This window comes from Scyliorhinus canicula, chromosome 11 (assembly GCF_902713615.1).
Source record: "Scyliorhinus canicula chromosome 11, sScyCan1.1, whole genome shotgun sequence".
NCBI classification, from domain to species: Eukaryota; Metazoa; Chordata; class Chondrichthyes; order Carcharhiniformes; family Scyliorhinidae; genus Scyliorhinus; species Scyliorhinus canicula.
The window spans coordinates 95,962,962-95,986,936 of record NC_052156.1 but is presented as its reverse complement, the minus strand read 5'-3'; the positions used below and the strand labels follow the sequence as shown (position 1 = coordinate 95,986,936).

General features: G+C 50.9%; 1 protein-coding gene across 5 annotated transcripts in view; it reads right to left on the bottom strand.

Moving 5' to 3' along the window:
• nr2c2 (nuclear receptor subfamily 2, group C, member 2) overlaps nucleotides 1–23,975 on the bottom strand; it is a 413,970-nt gene that overhangs the window by 182,593 nt on the left and 207,402 nt on the right. For 4 of the 5 annotated variants that reach the window (XM_038810866.1, XM_038810865.1, XM_038810868.1 and 1 more), the window contains one exon: nucleotides 10,083–10,267. The exons of the other annotated variant lie outside the window; for it this stretch is intronic. In XM_038810866.1, coding sequence (XP_038666794.1) covers nucleotides 10,083–10,267 — 185 coding nt within the window. The remainder of the gene's footprint in view (nucleotides 1–10,082; nucleotides 10,268–23,975) is intronic. 5 annotated transcript variants of the gene reach the window in all.

Here is a 23,975-nt window from a genome sequence, read left to right as displayed (position 1 = left end):
TGCCCGCCATGTGTTCATGACTCGCCGACAACGGGCTACTGAGATTTTAGCTGAATTTGCACGCGAGTTGAACAATCTCTCAAATGACTGCAATTACCTGGCCGTAACCGCGGCCGAACATAGGGAGCTTGCTGTGCGGGATGTTTTTGTAGCGGGCCTTCGATCTAGCTATGTACACCAGAGACTATTAGAAAATGGGGCCCAGGGCTTAGAGACTATATCACAATGGAAGTTTCCTTCCGCAGCCTCAACTCGTTTCCCGCGGACCCCGCTAACCCGCATGGGCCCCCGACCTGAGGAGCCCGCAAGCCTGTGCCGCAAGGCCCCCCACCTATGGTGCTGCCACAACCGGCCGCCCTACTGTCCTAGTCAACTACTCAAACTATCCAGCTGGTCCAGCTAATTACTCAGCTCCCCCAGCCAGCTACTCAGTTTGCCAAACCAGTTATTCAACTGCTCCAGCCTGCCACTATTCAGCTCCCCAAACCAGTTATTCAACTACTCCAGCCTGCCACTTCTGTGGACAAAGCCAGCACCCACGGCAGCACTGCTCAGCCCGATCCGCGACCTGCAGCAGCTGCAGGAAGAAAGGCCACTATGCTAAAGTGTGCCTCGGCAGAAGGGCCCCAGCCCTCAACACCCCAACAGTCCAAAAACATCGCCCCCAGCACCAGCAGGCCCCGAAACGCTGCGGCCTACGCTCAGGCTCCGCCCCGCCACGTGCGATCCATGGGGGCTGCCATCTTGGCAAACCTCCACCATGCGGCCAGCCACGTGCGATTCATGGGGGCTGCCATCTTGGACGCCATCTTCATCACCACCCTCCACGTGCGATCCACGGGCCCTAGCTGCATCCCCAGACTCAAACAGCTCATCGGAGGAGTACGACCTCCCCGGGCAGTCCCCACATGGCCCGCAACTCAGCGCAGTGTTCCTGCATCAAGCTCGCCAGAACGCAGCGGCAGCTACTCGACAGGACGCCCGATCGGAAGAATTCGACTTTCCCCGGGCACCCACCACGCGGCCCGCAACTCAACACGGTCACCCTCGACCAATCTCGCCCCAAGCATCTGAGACATTCGATGACGGAGGTCCAGATCAACGGGTACAACACGTCGTGCCTCTTCGACTCCGGGAGCACAGAGAGCTTCATACACCCAGAACTGGTAAGATGCTGTTCCCTCCCTATTTATCCCGTCAACAAAACGATCACCCTCGCTTCGTGCTCCCATTCCATCCAAATCCAAGGCCGCACTACAGCAACGCTAACGATTCGAGGTGCTAGCTATTCCAAATTTAAACTGTATGTCTTGCCCGACCTCTGCGCGCCACTCCTCTTAGGCTTGGATTTCCAATGTAATCTCAAGAGTCTCACCCTCAGCTTCGGCGGGCCCCTGCCCCCACTCACTATCTGCAGCCTCACCATGCTGCGCATCGCACCCCCTCCTCTCTTCGCCAACCTCACCCCGGATTGCAAACCGGTAGCCACCCGCAGCAGGCGGTACAGCCTGCAGGATAGGGTATTTATCAGAACGGTGGTCCGAAGGCTGCTCAGTGAGGGGATCATAGAGGCCAGTAACAGTCCCTGGAGAGCTAAGGTGGTGATCGTCAAGACCGGGGAAAAATTCCGCATGGTCGTCGATTATAGCCAGACCATAAATCGCTTTACGCTCCTAGACGCGCATCCCCTCCCCAGAATCGCAGACATGGTAAACCAGATCGCCCAATATCGGGTATTTTCCACGGTGGATCTGAAGTCTGCATACCACCAGCTCCCAATCCGCCCGGAGGACCGCCACTGCACGGCGTTCGAGGCCGATGGCCGCCTCTTCCATTTCCTCCGGGTTCCCTTCGGCGTCACTAACGGGGTTTCGGTGTTCCAACGAGCAATGGACCGAATGGTAGACCAGTACGGGCTGCGGGCCACGTTTCCGTATCTGGATAATGTTACCATCTGCGGCCATGACCAGCAGGACCACGACGCCAATCTCCACCGTTTTATCCAGACGGCCCAAAAATTAAACCTTACATATAACAAGGAGAAATGCGTGTTCCGCACAAACAGACTAGCCATCCTCGGCTACGTTGTGAACTCACTGCTCCCCCTCTTAGAACTCACCCTCCCCCATGGCCCCAAGGCCATCAAACGGTGCTTGGGGCTCTTTTCGTACTATGCCCAGTGGGATCCCCAATATGCAGACAAAGCCCGCCCACTCTTCAAGGCCACACTATTTCCCCTGTCAGCTGCATCAGGGATGACATCGCCAAAGCAGCCATGCGGGCGGTGGATGAATCCACTCCCTTCCAGGTTGAGAGCGACGCCTCAGAGGTAGCGCTAGCAGCCACTTTAAACCAAGCAGGGCGGCAGGTTGCATTTTTCTCCCGTACCCTATCCGCTTCAGAACTCCGACACTCCTCAGTCGAGAAGGAAGCACAAGCCATCGTGGAGGCTATCCGACACTGGAGGCACTACCTCGCTGGTAGGAGGTTCACCCTCATTACTGACCAACGGTCGGTCGCCTTCATGTTCGACAACTCGCAAAGGGGCAAAATTAAGAATAACAAAATTCTTCGCTGGAGGATTGAACTCTCCACCTACAATTATGATATGAAATGTCGACCGGGGAAGCTCAACGAGCCCTCGGATGCCCTATCCCGCGGGACATGCGCCAGCGTGCAAATCTGCCGCTGAAAAGCCATCCACGATGACCTCTGCCACCCAGGGGTCACCCAGCTCCCCCACTACACCAGAGCCCGAAACATGCCTTTCTTCAACGAGGAGGTAAAAGTGGTCACCAGGGACTGCCCGATCTGTGCGGAGTGCAAACCGCACTTCTATAGACCAGACAGGGCCCACCTGGTCAAGGCATCTAGGCCCGCTGAACGCCTTGCGATGGATTTCAAAGGGCCACTCCCCTCCCCTAACAAAAACATTTACTTCCTTAACATTATTGACGAGTTCTCCAGATTCCCCTTCGCCATCCCATGCCCCGATATGATCTCCCACACAGTCATTAGGGCCCTGCATAGTGTCTTCACCCTGTTCGGTTTCCCCAGCTACATGCACAGCGACCGGGGTGCGTCCTTTATGAGTGACGAGCTGCGTCAATACCTGCTCGACAAGGGCATCGCCTCGAGCAGGACTACCAGTTACAACCCCAGGGGGAACAGACAGGTGGAGAGGGAGAACGCGACGGTCTGGAAGACCGTCCTACTGACCCTCAGGTCCAGAAAGCTCCAAATTTCCCAATGGCAGGAAGTCCTCCCTGACGCGCTCCACGCACTTAGATCCCTCCTGTGTACAGCTACCAACCAAACCCCTCACGAGCGGCTCTTCATTTTTTCCAGGGGCACTACCACAGGGGTCTCACTTCCGGCGTGGCTGAGGACGCCAGGCCCGGTTCTCCTAAGGAAGCACGTCAGGGCGCACAAAACCGACCCCATTGTTGAAAAGGTGCGCCTGCTTCATTCCAACCCACAGTACGCATCATGACCTCATGGCTCCGGAACTCAATCCCTCTACCAATAAAGGCCAACACACCATAGGCCTTCTTCACAACCCTATCAACCTGGGTGGCAACTTTCAGGGATCTATGTACATGGACACCGAGATCCCTCTGCTCATCCACACTACCAAGAATTTTACCATTAGCCAAATATTCCGCATTCCTGTTATTCTTTCCAAAGTGAATTACCTCACACTTCTCCACATTAAACTCCATTTGCCACCTCTCAGCCCAGCTCTGCAGCCTTCTTGTAGAGGGCTGCCTTGACCTGGTTAAAACTCGCTCTCCTCTTGGCCAGCGCTGCACCCAGGTCCAGGTACATTCAGATTTCACTGCCATCCCAGGTGCAGCGCCTCGTCTGCCTGGCCCACCTCATAATTTGCTCCTTGTCCAGGAAATGGTGCAACCGCACCGCCATCGCTCTCGGCGGCTCACTTCCTTGGGGCTTCCTCATTAGTGTCCTATGCGCTTGGTCCACCTCCAAAGGCCGTGGAAATGCACCCTCTCCTCGCAGCTTCTCCATCATCCTCCTCAGATATACGCCAACGTTGGCTCCGTCACTCCCCTCCAGCAGACGCACAATCCTGATATTCTGCCTGCACGATCGGTATTCCAGGTCTTCAACTTTCTCCTTGAGCTGCCTCTGCTGATCTTGCACCAGCCCCATCTCCACTGCCATCAAGGCAAACTGCTCCTCATGTTCCCCCACCACCTCCTTGCATTGCTGGGTGAACTTCTCATTCAGGAAGCTCACCAGCCGGTCCGTAGACCACTGAGCTGGTAGGGCCGCTCCCTATCCCTTCACCATCTCCACGTGCGTCGCAGGCGCCGCACCAACTCTTACAGACCGATTCCCTCTTTTGCGACCACTTCTGGCCCTCAGCTCCATACTCCAGTGGGTCAATCTCTTTCACTCACTTTCCTGCACTTTTTTGCCTCCTCACATCCACCCATTAACCGGGGAAAGGTCCGAAAAAACCGGCACGAGCAGGAGCCACCAAATGTGCAATCACACCATGGCCGCCACCGGAAGTCCCTGGGTCTTCGTCTTAAGTGCTCTAAGCTACAGGGCTCTGGCGCTCGTGCAGGAAGGTGGGATTAGTGTCTGAGGACTGTTTTTAGGACTGAGTTTAGGAGGAACTTCTTCACCCAAAGGGTTGTGAATCTATGGAATTCCTTGCCCAGTGAAGCAGTTGAGGCTCCTTCATTACATGTTTTTAAGGTAAAGATAGATAGTTTTTTGAAGAATAAAGGGATTAAGGGTTATGGTGTTCGGGCCGGAAAGTGGAGCTGAGTCCACAAAAGATCAGCCATGATCTAATTGAATGGCGGAGCAGGCTCGAGGGGCCAGATGGCCTACTCCTGCTCCTAGTTCTTATGTTCTTATGATTAGAAAGGGCACCTGGTATCCTCACCTGGAATGGACAAGATAGGCCAAATGGCTTTCTTCTGTGCTGTAAATTTTCTATGATTCTGGAGAAATTGTCACACTGCAGTTTAAGGGCTGCTGACCACCAGGCAGTCCAAGAGAACTAGGCAGGACTCCCCTAGGGTCCCACTCAGAAAGCAGTTTTCTGTTTTGGAAGCTGGTTCCTCAGAGGAGTGCAGTCAGAGCCAGGTTTGTGGCATGACGTCCAGCCCGGTTGGACTGAAGGATACGGAAGAAGGGATGTGCAAAAGTGGTAGGGGATTCATTAGTTAGGGGAACAGACCGGTGTTTTTGTGGCCATAAATGTGACTCCAAGATGGTATGTTGCCTCCTGGTGCCAGGATGAAGGATATCATGGAGCGGCTGTTGGGCATCCTTCTAGGGAGGATGAACAACCAGAGGTCGTGGTTCACATTGATACCAATGACTCAGTTAGGAAGGGGGATGGGTTCCTGCAATCAGAATTTAGGGAGCTAGGTAGAAAATTAGCATGCAGGACCTCAAATGTAGTAATCTCTGGATTACGCCCAGTGCCATGTGAAAGTGAGTATAGAAACAGGAGGATAAGGCAAATCAATACGTGGCTGGAAAAATGGTGCAGGAGGGAGAATTTAGATTACTGGGTCATTGGTATTCAGAAAAGATAGGAAAGGAAGAGGGATGGCAGTATTGTTTAGGAGAGCATTGCAGTGCTGGAGAAAGAGAATCTCCCAGAGGATTCAAGGACAGATTTAATTTGGCACAAGCAAAGGAACAAAAAGGGTGCAATTATATAACACGGTGTCTTCAGCAGACCACCAACTAATGTGAAGGGTGTCGAAGAACAAGTCTACAGGGAAATGAAATGAAACATTAGGCAGTTTTAATGGGGAATTTTAATTACCCAAACAAAGGCTAGAACAGTGGTAGTGTACAGGGCAAAGAGTCGCAAACATTTCTAGATTTGTTCAATACAATCTTCTACAGCAGTTTGTATCCAGTAAGTGGCTATCCAATAAGGGGCTGTTTAGCACACTGGGCTAAATCGCTGGCTTTGAAAGCAGGCCAGCAGCACGGTTCGATTCCCATAACAGCCTCCCGGACAGGTGCCGGAATGTGGCGACTAGGAGCTTTTCACAGTAACTTCATTGAAGCCTACTCGTGACAATAAGCGATTTTCATTTCATTCCAGTCCAACAAGAAAGGAATCACTGTTGGGCCTGGTTCTTGAAAATTAGATGGCCAAGTGGAGCAAGTGTCAGGGAGGGAACTATTTAGGAGACAGTGACCATTGTTTCGTAAGGTTCAGGGCAATTCTAGAAAGAAAAATCCGGAGTAAACATATTTAACTTGGGTGAGCCGACTTCAATGGGGCAACAACGGAGTTGGGCCGGTTAGACAGGAATGAAAGGTTGGTGGGAAAATTTGCAGCTGAACAATGGGCTACCTTCAAAATAGAAATGATCGAGACAGTCAAGGTATATTCTCTCAAAAGGGAAAGGTAAGCCAACAAATACAGAGCTACCTGGACGAGAAGGGAGATGGGAATCCCAAAGTCTTCGATAGGCATATAAATAAGTAAAAGGGTGGTAAAAGCAAGAGTAGGACCGATGAGGGACCTAAAAGGAAATTTACACTTGGGAGGTTGGTGACATGGATGAGGTATTAAATGAATACTCCTCATCCATCTTTACCAAGGAGGTAGATGCTACCAGGGCTGGTGGCAGATGAGGAAACTCTGTTCAAAATTGATAAGGAGGAAGTGTTGAATAAAATGTTGGTACTTAAAGTTGACAAGGCACCGGCAACGGATGCAATACATCCAAGGATATTGAAGGAAGTGAGAATGGAAATTGCAGGGGCAGTGGCCATAATCTCCCCAACCAGAGGACTGGAGAATTGAAAATGTTACATCTTGTGCAAAAAGATTGTAAGGATAAAGAGTTTGCATATTCTCCCTGTATCTATGCTTGTATCTATTCTCCGCCAGGTCATAGAATCGGCGGGGGCCGGCGTCAATCCCGCCCCCGCCGTGTCCCGAATTCTCCGGCACCAGAGATTCGGCGGGGGCGGGAATCGTGCCGCACCTGTCCCCCCGGCGATTCTCCACCTGCGAGGGCTGAATTCCCGCCGCTGTCATGCCGGTCCCGTCAGCGTGAATCAAACCACCTACCTTACCGGCGGGACCAGGTGTCGCGGGCAGGCTCCGGGGTCCTGTGGGGGGCGCGGGCCGATCTGGCTCCGGGGGGTGCTCCCACAGTGGCCTGGCCCGCGATCGGGGCCCACCGATCGGCGGGCAGGCCTGAGCCGTGTGGGCACTCTTTTCCTTCCGCCTTCGCCATAGTCTTCACGATGGCAGAGGTGGAATTGACCCCCTCCCCTGAGGATGCGCGGGGATGACGTCAGCAGTTGCTGATGCTCCGGCGCATGCACGGAGACTTCCGCACCTTTAGGGCGGCCCGATGCCGCAGTGCTTCACGCCACTCCATCCCGCCGGGACCCCCCTCCCCACTGGGTAGGGGAGAATCCCGCCCCACAACTCATCAGTGCAGAAAGATGCTTTGTGGATCGGGACACCAGATCTTTTGACCCCCCTCTCTTCTCCACTGCGGCCTATGGAACCCCCACTGCCCAAATCACCTCTTTGGGGGTCTTCGAGCCCCCCCTACCCCCATCTCTTAAGGGCAGGGCACCCCATGTCCGATCCCTGGTACAGACAACCTGGTACCTGAGCACCTTGGCACTGCCAACCTGGCACCCTGCAAAGTGCACAAGATGCTGGGCTGGCAGTGCCACGGTTCCCAAGTGCGAGTGGAAGTGCCAGGTACTATTCTGCCCAGAGCCCGACCATCCGGGTCCTCCAATGGCCTGGGGGATCCTCCCAGATACCGTTATGCATGATCCAGGTTTGTGTGGACCAGTGCTAAACGATGCCATGGCAAGGTCTCCCAGGCAAGGACGTTAGTCCACGGTCCTCGGGAGAACCCGGCGTAGACATATTTAAATGAGCCTAATGGCTCACTTAAACATGTTAATCTGGATCTTACCCAGCAAGGGAGAGATCCAGATTGCGAAATCCCATGAGCTTTAATGAGAGCTCGCGAGGCGTTCAGAGCATCGTAAATCTCAAAGGCCTTGTCTCCTCACAGAGTCAAGCATGTTGTGGCCATTAGATCGCGTCCAATGAGAGTAATGCTGTTGATGACACGTACATAGACTTTCAGAAGGTATTTGATATAGTGCCACACAACAGACTTGTGAGAAAAGTTACAGCTCATGGAATAAAAGGGACAGTAACAATTGGCTGAATAATAGGAAGCGAAGTGTAATGGTCAATGGACTTTACTGGTTGGAAGGTTTGCAGTGGTGTTCCCCAAGGGTCGGTATTTAGGCCCATGCTTATCCTGTTGTCTAGTAACAATCTAAATTTTGGTGTGCAGGGGACAATTTCCAAGTTTGCAGATGATACAAAACTTGGAAGTATTGTAAACCGTGAAGACAACACTGTAGAATTTCAAAAGGACATAGACACGTTGATGGAGTGAGCAGATAGGTGGCAAAGGACATGCAATGCGGAGAAGAGTGAGGTGATGCATTTTGGTAGGCAAAGTGTGGAGAGTCAATATGAAATAAGGGGGTGCAAGAGCAGAGGGACCTGGGTGTAAATATGCAGAGAACAGTGAAGGTGGCAGGACAGGTGGAGAGAGCAATTAATAAATCATATAGAATACTGGGTTTTATTAAGAGGTGCGTACAGTACAAGAGCAAGAAAGTTGTGCTGCACTTATACAAGACACTAGTTAGATCTCAGCTGGAATATTGTGTACAGTTCTGGTGCCATACTATAGGAAGGATATGAACACATTGGAGAGAGTGCAGAAGAGGTTTACAAGAATGGTTCCATAGGTGAGAAACATAGAAAATAGAAGCAGGAGGCCACCATTCCAACTCAATATGCCTAATCCCGCTTTCCCCCGATATCCTTTGATCTTCTTCGTCTTAGGTGCTTTATCTAACTGCTTCTTGAAAACATTCAATGTTTTGGCCTCAACTACTTCCTGTGGTAACGAATTCCATAGGCCAACCACTCTCTAGGTGAAGAAATTTCTCTTCATCTCTGTCCTGCACAGTCCACTACGTATCCTCAGACTGTGCCCACGGGTTCTGAACACACCCACCATTGGGAACATCCTTCCTCCACCGACTCTGTTTACTCCTGTTAGAATTTTATAGGTTTCTATAAAATCTTCTCTCATTCTTCTGAACTCCAGCGAATACAATCCTAAATGATTCAATCTCTCCTTATATGAGAAATTTCTGGTACGAGGGTAGATTGGAGAGGTTGGGACTGTTCTCCTTGGAGCAAAGGAGGCGAAGAGGGGATTTGATAGGAAGAGCATGGCGAGTCAATATAAAATAAGGGGTGCAAGAGCAGAGGAACCTGGTGCAAATATGCAGAGAACATTGAAGGTGGCAGGACAGATGGAGAGGGCAGTTAATAAAGCATATAGAATACTGGGCTTTATTAATAGGGGTGGAGAGTGTAGTGGATAGCCTCATTGATATAATTAAAGCAAAGTCAGGTTAATATTTTCTATGTTATAGCCATCCATGAATACAAATACACATCATCACTAGTTCAGGAACTGCACTATCAATACCACTCCTCTTCTTTCTGGGACAGTTAATGTGAACTCACTCAAATGTCCATCCTTCACATTCAAACTTAATCAGTGTCAGGAAGCTATTTGACTGTGGGAAACATCATAGTAAAGATCCTGTTGCTATCAGTTATGCACACCCTCCAACAGCAATCATGCACCCTGGGACACTGTTAAATGTTACAGAAGGCACTTCTTCATTAGAGAAACACTGCATTACAAGCTGCCCACTATATCACAGCTTATCATTTTCAATTTTACTGAAGCTACAAAGACTCAGCAATTATTCCAGCTTTTACCTCAAACACTAAAAAATTCCAGAAATAACCTCCTCATTGCTGGAACCAAAATACAGACTGCCATGGAACTGATTGTAAGTGACTCACAAAATCAGTTCGAGTGGAAATGGTGAGAAGTCAATGTTCTGCACTCTCTTTATTCAGGGAACTCAGAGGGGGAGCCAATAAGTTGCTGATGGATGGCACATTGAGTGGTAGTTGTGTGTACCGTGTAATCTCATTGGTAGACTGGTCCTCTTGCTGCAGATCTGTGACACTGATATCTCCATTATTAAGTGCTTCAATTGCTGTCAGATCACTCAGGCTCTGTGAATTGTCTTTTCCCTTGCTGAGGTTTGCTAGTGAGCTGACGACATTAGCCAGTGTACGCAAATCACCCTGGCTTGTTTCAGTCTGAAATAAAGAGATAAAGTGGAATTGATCACACTACTGATCTAAAGACCGTGACAGGTATCAGAGACGCCAGGATATCTCTAGCCAAATTCCTGTACATATCTGACATTCTGGGCAGAATTTTATCAGCAATCCAGGCCATCACCTTACAAGAATAGCATGTTATAAATTTGATGCAGAAAATAACAGTCACTCCCAAAATCTGACCACCTCAGATTTAATATGTTCTGACTCCCACTGTCCAAACTCCCACATCTACTTTAACAAGGGCATAGCCTTGAGTCGAACTGCGATAGCCCTTGTGATCTAAACCAGATATTCATGCCATCTGCACTGCCAATTCAGAAGGATGTGGAGATGCTGGCATTGGACTGGGGTGATCATAGTAGGTGTGAATTGTCTAAAGCCAGGACAGTTGGTAGAATTTTGCAAGCCCAGGCCAGATGGTGTGGGATGAACGTAATGCAACATGAATCCAAGATCCCGGTTGAGGCCGTACTAATGTGTGTGGAACTTGGCTATAAGTTTCTGATCGGCGATTTTGCGTTGTCGCGCGTCCTGGAGGCCGCCTTGGAGAACGCTTACCAGGAGTTCAGAGGCTGAATGCCCTTGACTGCTGAAGTGTTCCCCGACTGGAAGGGAACATTCCTACATTCCTGTCTGGTGATTGCCGCGCGATGTCCGTTCATCCAATTCACACCTCTTTAACCTGGGGTTACCCCTATCTCTGGATCTGTAAAGACTAATTACCTGCAAATGCTCGCATTCAAAGCAATGTCTTGCATCTTTGACTTTGTCTATATATATGTTTCTGGAACATACCTCTTCATTCACCTGAGGAAGGAGCGGTGCTCCGAAAGCTAGTGATTTGAAACAAATCTGTTGGATTTTAACCTGGTGTTGTAAGACTTCTTACTGACTTCAGAAGGAGTTCAGGGAGTTAGGCCATAAACTAAAAAGCAGGACCTCTAGGGTTGTAATCTCAGGATTACTTCTTGTGCCACGTGCCAGTGAGGCTAGAAATAGGAGGATAGTGCAACTAAATACGTAGCTGAACTGGTGGTGTAGGAGGAAGGCTTTCAGATTTCTGGACCACTGGGATCTCTTCCAGGGCAGGTGGGACCTGTACAAGAAGGACGGGTTGCATCTAAACTGGAGGGGCACCTGTCTGCTCAAACGCAGTGATTTAAAGGGTATTTGTTTCAACGCTAGAAGTAAGGCAGATTGAACTTTGAAGATGGTACAGAGGAGATTTACCAGGATGCTGCCTGGACTGGCAGGCATGTCTAACGAAGAAAGGTTGAGGGAGCTAGGGCTTTTCTCACTGGAGCGAAGAAGAAAGAGAGGTGACATGATAGAGGTGTACAAGGTGATGAGAGGCATGGATAGAGTGGATAGCCAGAAACTTTCCCCCAGAGCGGAAATGGCTGTCATGAGGGGACATAATTTTAAGGTGTTTGGAGGAAGGTATAGGGAGATGTCAGAGGTGGGCTCTTTAAACAGAGACTGGTGGGTGCGTGGAATGCACTGCCAGCGGAGGTGGTGGAGTCAGTGTCATGCGGGACATTGAAGGACTCTTGGATAGGGACTTCTGGTGGCGACCATGAGGGAGTAGGTCGCACATTTGTTGAAACCCGCTCTGGCTAGACATTCGGACCTTTCCCCCCGACTTTGTTTGCGCTTTAAAGCACTGGATTTGAAGAAACAGTGAACAAGTGTTCGGTGTATATATTGGTTTATGGAACAGAGCCCGAAGAGATCGAAAGGGAAGAAACATAAAGTCAGGGTCGAGCTGAGTGTTGGCTGCAGCAGCGGGCAAAATGGCCGGTGTCCAGACCCTGGGGCTTCGACTCAACCATCAACGGAGGAGCTGATGCAGGTCATCCGGGAAGGCTTCGCCAGACAGAAACAGGAATGTCTGGATCCGATTAAGGAAACGGTGGAGCGGAGGCTAGATTCCCAGGACCGGGCAATCCAGAAACTGGAGAAGGCGCCAGCTGAACAGGAGGAACACCAGACAGCTGTGGAGATGGAGGTGGGGATGCTGAGGGACCGGCAAAAAAGGCTGCTGGAACAGGTAGAGGATTTGGAGAACAGGTCCTGTAGACAGTACCTAAGGATTGTTGGCCTCCCGGAGGGGGCTGATCCCGGGGAGTTTGTGGCGAACATGTTCCAGAAGCTGCTGGGAGATGGGGCTTTCCCCCGACCGTAGGTGGAGGATCGGGCGTACAGAGGCTGGCGAGGAAGCCGCGGCAGGGAGACCCCCTCGGGCAATGGTGGTCAGGTTCCATAGGTACCTGGATAAGGAGCGTATTCTCCAATGGGCCAAACGCACGCGGAGCTGTAAGTGGGACAACAGCATTTTGCGGGTGTACCAAGATTTAAGCGTGGAGGTGGCCAAGAGGAGGGCAGGCTTTAATCAAGTCATGTCGATCCTGTTCAAGAAGCTGGTTTAGTTCGGTCTGTTGTATCTGGCGCGACTTTGGGTTACGCATGAGGACCAATATCATTACCTTGAGTCGCCCGAGGACGCTATGGAGTTTGCCAGGAGGAAAGGACTGGTGCCGACTTGAGAATATTCTGCTCTAAGTTTGAGAAACTGTTTCTCCTGTTCGTTTCAAATGATGTTTGCACTGATTTATTTGTTTATTCGTTTTTGTTCTTGGTTTTTCGCTTCGATAATTGTGTTTTGTTTAAGAAGGGGAAAGTAGTTTTAAAATAATTCGATTTCGGTGGGTTTTCTGTGTTGTGGTGGGGATTTTTGACTTTGTATTATTTTGAGTGGTATTACTTTGATCTGTACTATGGCGAGAGTTTGGCTTTGTTTTTCTTTATATTGACTTTGGTTGGCGTCTGTTTCTTAAAATGGGCGGCCGTCTGGGCTGGGTTGATGAGGTCGAGGGTTTCAAGGGGCAGGGGGAGGGCAGGTAGGCAACAATAGGTGGGAGACATGCTGGCGCCGGAGCCGCGGGCCACTAGGCTAGCTGGTTGAGCTAGTCTGCGGGAGCACAGTGGGGGTGTGTACACAATCGAATTAGGGATGGGGTTAGGTTACAGAATGTCGTTGCTAGAGGGGGGGAGGGGGAGGGGGTTGCTTAGCTGACGGGAGAGGGATTTGGTTTTAGAAGTGGAGAACAGGTCGGGGATGGGTGCTGCCAGGAGGAGGGGCTACAAAGGTGCGGGGCAGGGGGCAGACCCAGGAAAGGGGACCGGCAAGGCGGGGGGGGGGGGGGCGCGGTGCCCCCCCAACCAGGCTGGTTACGTGGAATGTTAGAGGGCTAAATGGGATGGTGAAGAGGGCTAAAGTGTTTGCGCATCTTATGGCTTTAAAGGCGGCATGATAATGTTGCAGTAGACGCACCTGAAGGTAGCGGACCAGATCAGGTTGAGGAAGAGCTGGGTTAGTCAGGTATTTCACTCAGGGCGAGATATTAAAACCAGGGGAGTCGCGATTCTGGTGAACAAGTGGGTGCAGTTTGAGGTGGGGAATATTGTCTCGGATGGGGGAGGTCGCTACATTATGGTTAGCGGCAGGCTGGAAGGGAGGAAGGTGGTCCTGGTCAACGTATATGCGCCAAACTGGGATGATGTGGATTTCATAAAGAGGGTGCTGAGGGTTAACCAACCTGGATTCCCACAAGCTGGTTATGGGAGGGCATAACAATACAGTTATGGATCCAGGCCTGGACCGGTCGTGTTCAAGAACGGGCAGAGTGTCAGCAATGGGAAAAGAGTTGAGGGAGTTCATGGAGCAGATGGGGGGAGTCGACCCGTGGAGGTTTGGAAGGCCGACAGTGAAGGGGTTCTCCTTCTTCTCGCATGTTCATAGGGTCTACTCCCGGATCGATTTTTTTATACTGAGTAGGGATCTACTGACAGGGGACGCGCAGTATTCAGCAATCACCATTTCCGACCATGCCCCGCATTGGGTCGAGCTACAGGTGAGTGAAGAGAGCTTCCAGCGCCCGGAGTGAAGGCTGGATGTGGGACTGCTGGCGGATGAAGGGTGAGGAAGTGTATACAAACTTACCTGCAGGTCAATGATTCGGGGGAAGTCTCAGCAGTGGTGGTGTGGGAGGCGCTCAAGGCTGTGGTGAGAGGGGAGCTGATTTCAATCCGGGCTCACAGGGACAAGATGGACGGGGCAGAAACGGACCGACTGTTAGCGGAGATTCTGCAGATTGACAGGAGGTATGCGGGGACCCCGAGTGCGGAGCTCTTGAGGGAACGAAGGAGGCTGCAGGCGGAGTTTGGGGTGGTGTCTACGGGTAAGGCAGTGGAGCAGCTCAGAAAGGTGAGGGGTGCAGTATATGAGCATGAAGAGAAAGCCAGCAGGATGCTGGCTCAGCAGCTCAGAGAAAGAGGGAGGCGGCTAGGGCAATAGGTAAAGTGGGGGATGGAGGCAGTAACTTGGTAGGGGATGCGGCGGATGTGAACAGGGCTTTCAAGGACTTTTATTGCAAACCCTATAGCTTGGAGCCCCTCGCGGGGCCGGAGGGGATGAGATGCTTCTTTGACGGCCTAACATTTCCAAAAGTGGACAGGGAGCTAGTAGAACATAGAACAGTACAGCACAGAACAGGCCCTTCGGCCCTCAATGTTGTGCCGAGCCATGATCACCCTACTCAAACCCACGTATCCACCCTATACCCGTAACCCAACAACCCCCCCCTTAACCTTACTTTTATTAGGACACTACGGGCAATTTAGCATGGCCAATCCACCTAACCCGCACATCTTTGGACTGTGGGAGGAAATCGGAGCACCTGGAGGAAACCCACGCACACAGGGGGAGGACGTGCAGACTCCACACAGACAGTGACCCAGCCGGGAATCGAACCTGGGACCCTGGAGCTGTGAAGCATTTATGCTAACCACCATGCTACCCTGCTGCCCCTAAAGTAGAAGGGCTGGGCGCCGCGATCAGAGTTGAGGAGATATTAGAGGGCTTAAAGGCCATGCAATCAGGTAAGGCCCCAGGGCCGGATGGGTACCCGGCAGAATTTTATAAAATGTTCTCCAGGATATTGGGGCCGTTGCTGGTCAGGGTTTTTAATGAGGCAAGGGACAGAGGGGTGCTGCCCTAGACCATGTCGCAGGCTACCATCTCCTTGATTTTAAAACGGGACAAGAACCCGGAGTTGTGTGGGTCTTATAGGCCGATCTCCCTTCTTAATGTGGATGCCAAACTGCTGGCAAAGATCTTGGCCACTAGGATTGAGGATTGTGTGCCGAGTATTATTAGGGAGGACCAAACAGGGTTCGTTAAAGGTAGGCAACTGGGGGCGAATATAAGAAGATTGCTCAATGTGATCATGATGCCCCCGGAGGGAAAGGAGGTGGAGATAGTGATGGCTGTGGACGCGGAGAAGGCATTTGACCGTAGAGTGGGACTGCTTATGGGAGGTGCTGGGACGGTTTGGATTTGGGGTGGGTTTCATCGACTGGGTCAGGCTGTTATATCAGGCCCCGGAGGCGAGTGTGAGGACAAACAGGACAACTTCCGACTATTTCAGACTGCACCGTGGGACGAGACGGGGGTGCCCCCTCTCCGCACTGCTGTTTGCATTAGCTATAGAGCTGGCAATTGCTCTGATGGCTTCAGGGGGTTGGGGACCGGCTGGGGGAGCTGCCATTCCGGCTTGTTAGGGACAGTTTCAGGTACTTAGGAATACAAGTGGCGCAGGAATGGGTCGACTACACAAGCTGAACCTGTCCCGGCTGGTAGATCAAATGCGAGGGGAGTTCCGGAGGTGGGATGAACTCCCGCTGTGGTTAGCTGGGAGAGTTCAGACAGTTAAAATGATGGTCCTCTCGAGGTTCTTATTCTTGTTCCAATGTCTCCCCATTTTCATTCCATGTTCCTTTTTTAAGAGGGTAAGCAAGATCATTTTGGGCTTTGTATGGGCGGGGAAGTCGCCGCGAGTGAAGTGGGTGATGCTCGAGCGGAACCGGGCGGCGGAAGGGGGGCTTGCACTGACGAATTTCAGCAACTATTATTGGGCGGCTAACAAAGCCATGATAAGGAAGTGGGAGTGGATAGAGACAGCCTCATGTAGAGGCACCAGTCTGGGGGCATTGGTGACGGCGCCTCTGCCGTTCCCGCCGGCGCGCTTCTCCACCAGTCCTGTAGTGGTGGCAGCCCTTTGGATCTGGGGACAGTGGAGGAGGCACATGGGAGCTACGGGAGCATCGGTCTGGTCCCGATATATGACAACCAGCGGTTTGCTCCGGGGGGGGGGGGGGGGGGGGGGGGGTATCAGGAATGGCGGAGGGCGGGGATTGAGCGGATGGGAGATTTGTTTTTGGAAGGGAGCTTCCCTAGCTTGAGGCTGCTGGAGGACAAGTTTGGGTTGACGAGGGGGAATGAATTCCGGTATATTCAGGTGCGGGACTTTTTGCGCAGGCAGGTGCCATCTTTTCCACTCTTGCCACTAAGGGGGATCCAAGATGGGGTAGTGTCTAGAGGATGGGTGGGGGAGGGAAGTGTCTCAGATCTTTACAAGGAGTTCATGGGTGCGAAGGAGAAGCAGACCGAGGAGCTGAGGCATAAATGGGAGGAGGAGTTGGGAGGGTAGATTGGGGAAGGCCTGTGGGCGGACGCGCTGAGCACGGTTAACGGGACTGCAACATGTGGCCAGGCTCAGCCTAATTCAGTTTAAGGTCATCCACCAGGCCCACGTGACAGTGTCCCGGATGAGCAGATTCTTCGGTGTAGAGGACAGGTGTGTAAAGTGTCTGAGAGGATCGGCAGACCATGTCCACACGTTTTGGGCATGTCCAAAACTAAGGAAATACTGGCAGGGGTTCGAGGACGTCATGTCTAGAGTATTGAACACGAGGGTAGCAATGAGTCCAGAGGTGGCGGTTTTTGGGGTTTCAGAGGCCCCGGAAGTCAGGGGGGAGAAAGAGGCCGACGTTTTGGCCTTTGCTTCCCTGGTAGCCCGGAGACGGATACTTCTAGCTTGGAGGGAGTCAAAGCCCCCGAAGTCAGAAGCCTGGCTGTCAGACATGGCGGGTTTGCTGGGCTTGGAGAAAATCAAATTTGACTTCAGAGGGTCGATGTTCAGGTTCGCCCGGAGGTGGCAACCATTCATTGACTTCTTCGCAGAGAATTAATCGTCAGCAGGGGGGCAGGGGGGAGGGAAGGTTAGGGGAATGTAGTATGGGGGGTCAATTAGGCAGATCTGGGTAGGACGGGTTAGAGCAATTTTTTAAAATTTTTTTAGAACAGTACAGCACAGAACAGGCCCTTCGGCCCTCGATGTTGTGCCGAGCCATGATCACCCTACTCAAACCCACGTATCCACCCTATACCCGTAACCCAACAACCCCCCACCCCTGAACCTTACTTTTTAGGACACTACAGGCAATTTAGCATGGCCAATCCACCTAACCCGCACATCTTTGGACTGTGGGAGGAAACCGGAGCACCCGGAGGAAACCCATGCACACACGGGGAGGACGTGCAGACTCCGCACAGACAGTGACCCAGCCGGGAATCGAACCTGGGACTCTGGAGCTGTGAAGCATTTATGCTAACCACCATGCTACCGTGCTTGCACTGGGTACTTTGTTTATTGTACAGTCCTTTTATTTTCATGTTCTGTAATTCTACTGTTTACAATGCCAAAAAATACCTCATTAAAATTGTTTATAAAAAAAGGACTCTTGAATAGGCACCTGGACAGCAATAAATTGAAGGGGTTGGGTTGATCTTAGATTAGCATAAATGGTCGGCAAAACATTGTGGGCCAAAGGGCCTGTACTGTGCTGTTCTATATTCTATAACTTAGGGCACTTATTAGTGCTTGGAATTATGATGTTGTGGCTCTCACAGAAACGTTGTCAAAGGAAGGGCAGGATTGGTAGCTGAATGTTGGAGGATACAGATGATTCAAGAGGGATAGAGGGAGATGTAAAAGGTGTGGGGGAGTAGATTTACTCGTTAAGGAGAATATTATAGCCGTACTAGATACATAGAACAAAGAAAAATTACAGCACAGCTATCCAAGCCTGCGCCGATCCAGATCCTCTATCTAAAACTGTCGCTATTTTCTAAGGATGTATATCCCTCTGCTCCCTGCCCATTCATGTATCTGTCTAGATACATCTTAAATTACACTATCATTCCCACCTCTACCACCTCCGCCGGCAATGCGCTCCAGGCACCCACCACCCTCTGTGTAAAGAACTTTCCACGCATATCTCCCTTAAACTTTTCCCCTCTCACCTTGAACTTGTGACCCCTAGTAATAGAAGATAGGAGCCTCCTCCACCATTTATCACGATCATGACTGATCATCCAACTCAATAGCCTAATCCTGCTTTCTCCCCATAGCTTTTGGTCCCATTCACCACAAGTGCTACCTATATCTATTATATATACATATATATCTATCTATATATATCTATATCTATCTCTTGAGTATATTCAATGTTTTAGCATCAACTACTTCCTGCGGGAATGAATTTCACAGGCTCACCACTCTTTGGGTGAAGAAATATCTCCTCATCTCTGTCTGAAATGGTTTACCCTGAATCCTCCAACTGTGAACCCTGGTTCTGGACACACTAACCATTGGGAACATCTTCCCTGCATCTACCATGTCTCGTCCTGTTAGAATTTTATAAGTCCCTATGAGATCCACCCTGATTCTTCTGAACTCGTTCTCCCCGTGTGTGCGTGGGTTTCCTCCGGGTGCTCCGGTTTCCTCCCAAAGTCCAAAGATGTGCAGGTTAGGTGGATTGGCCATGATAAATTGCCCTCAGTGTCCAAAATTGCCCTTAGTGTTGGGTGGGGTTACTGGGTTATGGGAATAGGGTGGAGGTGTTGACCTTGGGTAGGGTACTCTTTCCAAGAGCCAGTGCAGACCCGATGGGCCGAATGGCCTCCTTCTGCACTGTAAATTCTATGAAAAAAACTCCAGCAAGAACAACCCTAACCTAGTCAATCTCTCCTCACATGACAGTCCCACCATCCCTGCAATCAGTCTGATAAACTGGAGGGCACCTCTGTGGGCTCACACAATGAGGGCAGCACGGTAGCATTGTGGATAGCACAATCGCTTCACAGCTCCAGGGTCCCAGGTTCGATTCCGGCTTGGGTCACTGTCTGTGCGGAGTCTGCACATCCTCCCCGTGTGTGCGTGGGTTTCCTCCGGGTGCTCCGGTTTCCTCCCACAGTCCAAAGATGTGCAAGTTAGGTGGATTGGACATGAAAAATTGCCCTTAGTGTCCAAAATTGCCCTTAGTGTTGGGTGGGGTTACTGGGTTATGGGAATAGGGTGGAGGTGTTAACCTTGGGTAGGGTGCTCTTTCCAGGAGCCGGTGCAGACTCGATGGGCCGAATGGCTTCCTTCTGCACTGTAAAAATAATTCTATGAGGCATTCTGAGTAGAGTTCAGGAACAGGCAATCACAATGTTGGGCGTTATTGCAGGCCTCCCAACTGTAATCTCAGAGAAGGGGCAGTACTGCACCTGGTATTGGGAAATGAGCCTCGTCAGTTGGTTGAGGTTTCAGTAGTGGAACAATTCCGTAAGTTTTAGGGTACTTTTGGATAGGGATGAGGTAATCCTCGCGTTAAGGTGCTAAACTGGGGAAAGGCAAATTCCGATAATATTAGACAGGAATTGAAGAATTCGGCTGTAAATCAACATTGGACATGGGCGAGTCTGTCAAGTGACAGTTGATTAGGATTCAAGAAACTCACGTTCCTGACAGAACAAAGGATAAGTATGGGAAGTTTAGGGAGCCTTGGATAATGAGGGATTTTGTGAACCTCGTCAAAAAGAAAAAGGAGGCTATTTTACTATCCAGAAGGGTGGGGACCGTCAAAATAATTGAGGAGTATAAAGAAAGTAGGAAGGTACATAAGCAGGAAATCAGGAGGGCTAGGAGGAGTTATAAAAGTCCTTGGTAAGTAGGATTAAGGTGAATCCCAAAGCTTTTTATTCATATGTAAAAAGTAAGAGGGTGGCCAGGAATAGGATTGGATCACTTAAGGACAGTGGGGAGAATCTACGTGTCGAACAAAGGAAATGGGCGAGGTACTAAATGAGTACTTTGCATCAGTGTTCACCAAAGAAAAGAACTTTGTGGAAGATGATTCTTGGGTAGGGCATGTTGACAGTATGGGTCGTGTTGACATCAAAAAGGAGGAGGTATTGGGTCTTTTAAAAGATATTACGGTAGATAAGTCTCCTGGGCCGAATGGGATTTACCCCAGAATACTGAGGCAAGCAAGGGAAGAAATTGCTGAGTTCTTGACTGACATCTTTGTATCCTCATTGACTACAGGTGAGATCCAAGAGGACTGGAGAATAGCTCATGTGGTACCGCTGTTTAAGAAAGGTAGCAGGGTCGGGCTACAAGTTGAACCTGGGCAAGAGCGAGCTGTTTGTTGTACACCCGGGTGATCAGGAGGGGATTGGTAGGCTCCCGCTAAAAAGGGCAGTGAGGAGTTTTAGGTACCTGGGGGTTCAGGTGGCTAGGAGTTGGGGGACTTTGCATAAGCTTAATTTTACTAGGTTGGTGGAGCAGATGGAGGAGGAGTTCAAAAGGTGGGACATGCTGCCGCTGTCGTTGGCGGGTAGAGTACAGTCCGTTAAAATGACGGTGCTCCTGAGGTTTTTGTTTTTGTTCCAGTGCCTCCCCATCCTTATTCCGAGGGCCTTTTTTAGGAGGGTGAACAGCAGCATCATGGGATTTGTTTGGGTGCATGGGACTCCGAGGGTGAGGAGGGTCTTTTTGGAGCGGGGCAGGGATGGAGGGGGGCTGGCGCTGCCCAACCTCTCTGGGAACTATTGGGCGGCTAATGTCTCGATGGTACGCAAGTGGGTAATGGATGGGGAGGGGGCAGCATGGAAAAGGATGGACATGGCGTCCTGCGGAGGCAAGAGCCTGAAGGCACTGGTAACGGCGCCGCTGCCGCTCCCTCCAACGAGGTACACCACGAGCCCGGTGGTGGCGGCTACCCTCAAGATTTGGGGGCAGTGGAGGCGACACAGGGGGGAAGTGGGGGGCTCGGAGTCCACCGGTTTGTCCCAGGGAACATTGATGGCGGGTTCCTGGGGTGGCACAGGACGGGCATAAGGAAGTTGGGAGACCTGTTCATTGACGGGAGGTTTGCGAGCCTGGGTGAGCTGGAGGAGAAGTTTGAGCTCCCCCCGGGGAATATGTTCAGGTACCTTCAGGTCAAGGCGTTTGCTAGGCGGCAGGTGAAGGGGTTCCCTTTGCTGCCCCCGCGGGGGGTAAGGGGCAGTGTGCTTTTGGGGGTGTGGGTTGGGGATGGGAAGGTGTCTGACATCTACCAGGTGATGCAGGAGGTGGAGGAGGCGTCGGTAGAGGAGCTGAAGGCTAAGTGGGAAGTGGAGCCGGGGGAGCAGATTGAGGAGGGGACATGGGCGAACGCCCTGGAGAGGGTGAACTCCTCCTCTTCATGTGCGAGGCTTAGCCTCATCCAGTTCAAGGTACTGCACAGGGCTCATATGTCCGGGACGAGGATGAGCAGGTTTTTTGGGGGTGAGGACAGGTTCATTAGGTGTTCGGGGAGCCCAGCGAACCATGCCCATATGTTTTGGGCATGCCCGGCACTGGGGGAATTCTGGCAGGGGGTGCCGAGGACGGTGTCTAGGGTGGTAGGGTCCAAGGTCAAGCGAGGCTGGGGACTTGCGATATTTGGGGTTGGGGTGGAGCCGGGAGTGCAGGAGGCGAAAGAAGCCGGTGTTTTGGCCTTTGCGTCCCTAGTACCCCGGCGGAGGATCTTGTTGCAATGGAAAGATATGAGAAATTAAAATCGCTTATTGTCACGAGTAGGCTTCAATGAAGTTTCTGTGAGAAGCCCCTAGTCGCCACATTCCGGCGCCTGTCCGGGGAGGCTGGTATGGGAATCGAACCGTGCTGCTGGCCTGCTTGGTAAGCCAGCGATTTAGCTCAGTGAGATAAACCAGCCCCTGAGGGGCGAGACCCCCAAGCGTGGAGACCTGGATCAATGACATGGCGGGATTCATTAAGCTGGAGAAGGTCAAATTCACCCTGAGGGGGTCGGTACAAGGGTTCTTTAGGCGGTGGCAGCCTTTCCTCGACTTTCTGGTTCAACGATAGGGAACTAGGTCAGCAGCAGTGGCAACCCGGGGGGGGGGGGGTATTGTTTATGTTAATTTAATTTATTTTTAATTTATTTTGTTGTTCATCGGGTTTGGGGGGGGGGGGGGGGGGGAGACTCGTTATATGCGTTGTTACGGGTCCGGGGGGGTGTTTATTATTGTTATTATTATTGTTTTGTTGTTATACATTTTTCAAAAATGTCAATAAAAATTATTTATTAAAAAAAGGTAGCAGGGATAATCCAGGAAACTATAGGCCGGTGAGTCTCACGTCGGTAATAGGTACATTATTGGAGAGAATTCTCAGGGACAAGATTTATACCCATTTGGAAACAAATGGACTCATTAGAAATAGACAGCATGGTTTTGTGAAGGGGAGGTCGTTCCTCACTAACTTGATGCAAGTTTTTTGAGGTGATAAAGATGATTGATGAGAGAAGGGCGGCGGAAGTTGTTTACATCAACTTCAATAAAGCATTTGACAAGGTGCCTCATGGCAGACTGGTACAAGACGTGAAGTCACAAAAGATCAGAGGTGAGGTGGTAGGATGGATACAGAACTGGCTCGGTCCCAGAAGGCACAGGGTAGCAATAGAAGAGTGTTTTCCTGAATGGAAGGCTGTGACTAGTGGTGTTCCACAGGGATCTGTGCTGGGGCCTCTGTTGTTTGTAGTGTACATAAACGATTTGGAGGAAAATGTATCTGGTCTGGTTAGTAAGTTCACCAAGGTTGGTGGAGTGGCAGATAGTGTTGAGGACTGTCAGAAGACACAGCAGGACATAGATAGGTTGGAGACTTGGGTAGAGAAATGGCAAATAGAGTTGAATCCAGGCAAATGTGAGGTAATGAATTTTGATAGGTCTAACATAGAACATACAGTGCAGAAGGAGGCCATTTGGCCCATCAAGTCCGCATTTACCCACTTAAGAGGAAATATAGAGGGGAAATATTCCATAAATGGCTAAGCTCTGTGGAATATAGAAAATCAGAGAGATCTGGGCGTGCAGGTCCACAGATCTTTGAACGTGGCAACATAAGTGGACAAGGTAGTAAAGAAAGCATACAGAATGCTTGCCTTCATTGCACGGGGCATCCAGTATAAAAACTGGCAAGTCATGCTCCAGTTGTACAGAACCTTGGTAAGGCCGCAATTGGAATACTGCGCACAATTCTGGTCGCCACACTACCAGAAGGATGTGGAGGCTTTGGAGAGGGTACAGAAGAGGTTTACCAGGATGTTGCCTGGTCTGGAAGCTGTTAGCTATGTAGAGAGGCTGAATAGACTCGGACTGTTTTCATTACAACAACGGAGGTTGAGGGGTGACCTGATAGAGGTCTGCAAGATTATGAGGGGCATGGATAGAGTGGATGGGCAGGCACTCTTTCCCAGGGTGAAGGTGTCAGTCACTAGGGAGCATAAGTTTAAGGTCCATGGGGCACAGCTTAGAGGAGATATACGAGGCAGTTTTTTTTTTTTTACACAGAGGGTGGTGAGTGCCTGGAACACGTTGCCAGGGGAGGTTGTGGAAGCAGATACATTAGCGGTGTTCAAAAGGCATCTTGACAAATACATGGATAGGAAGGGTATAGAGGGGTAT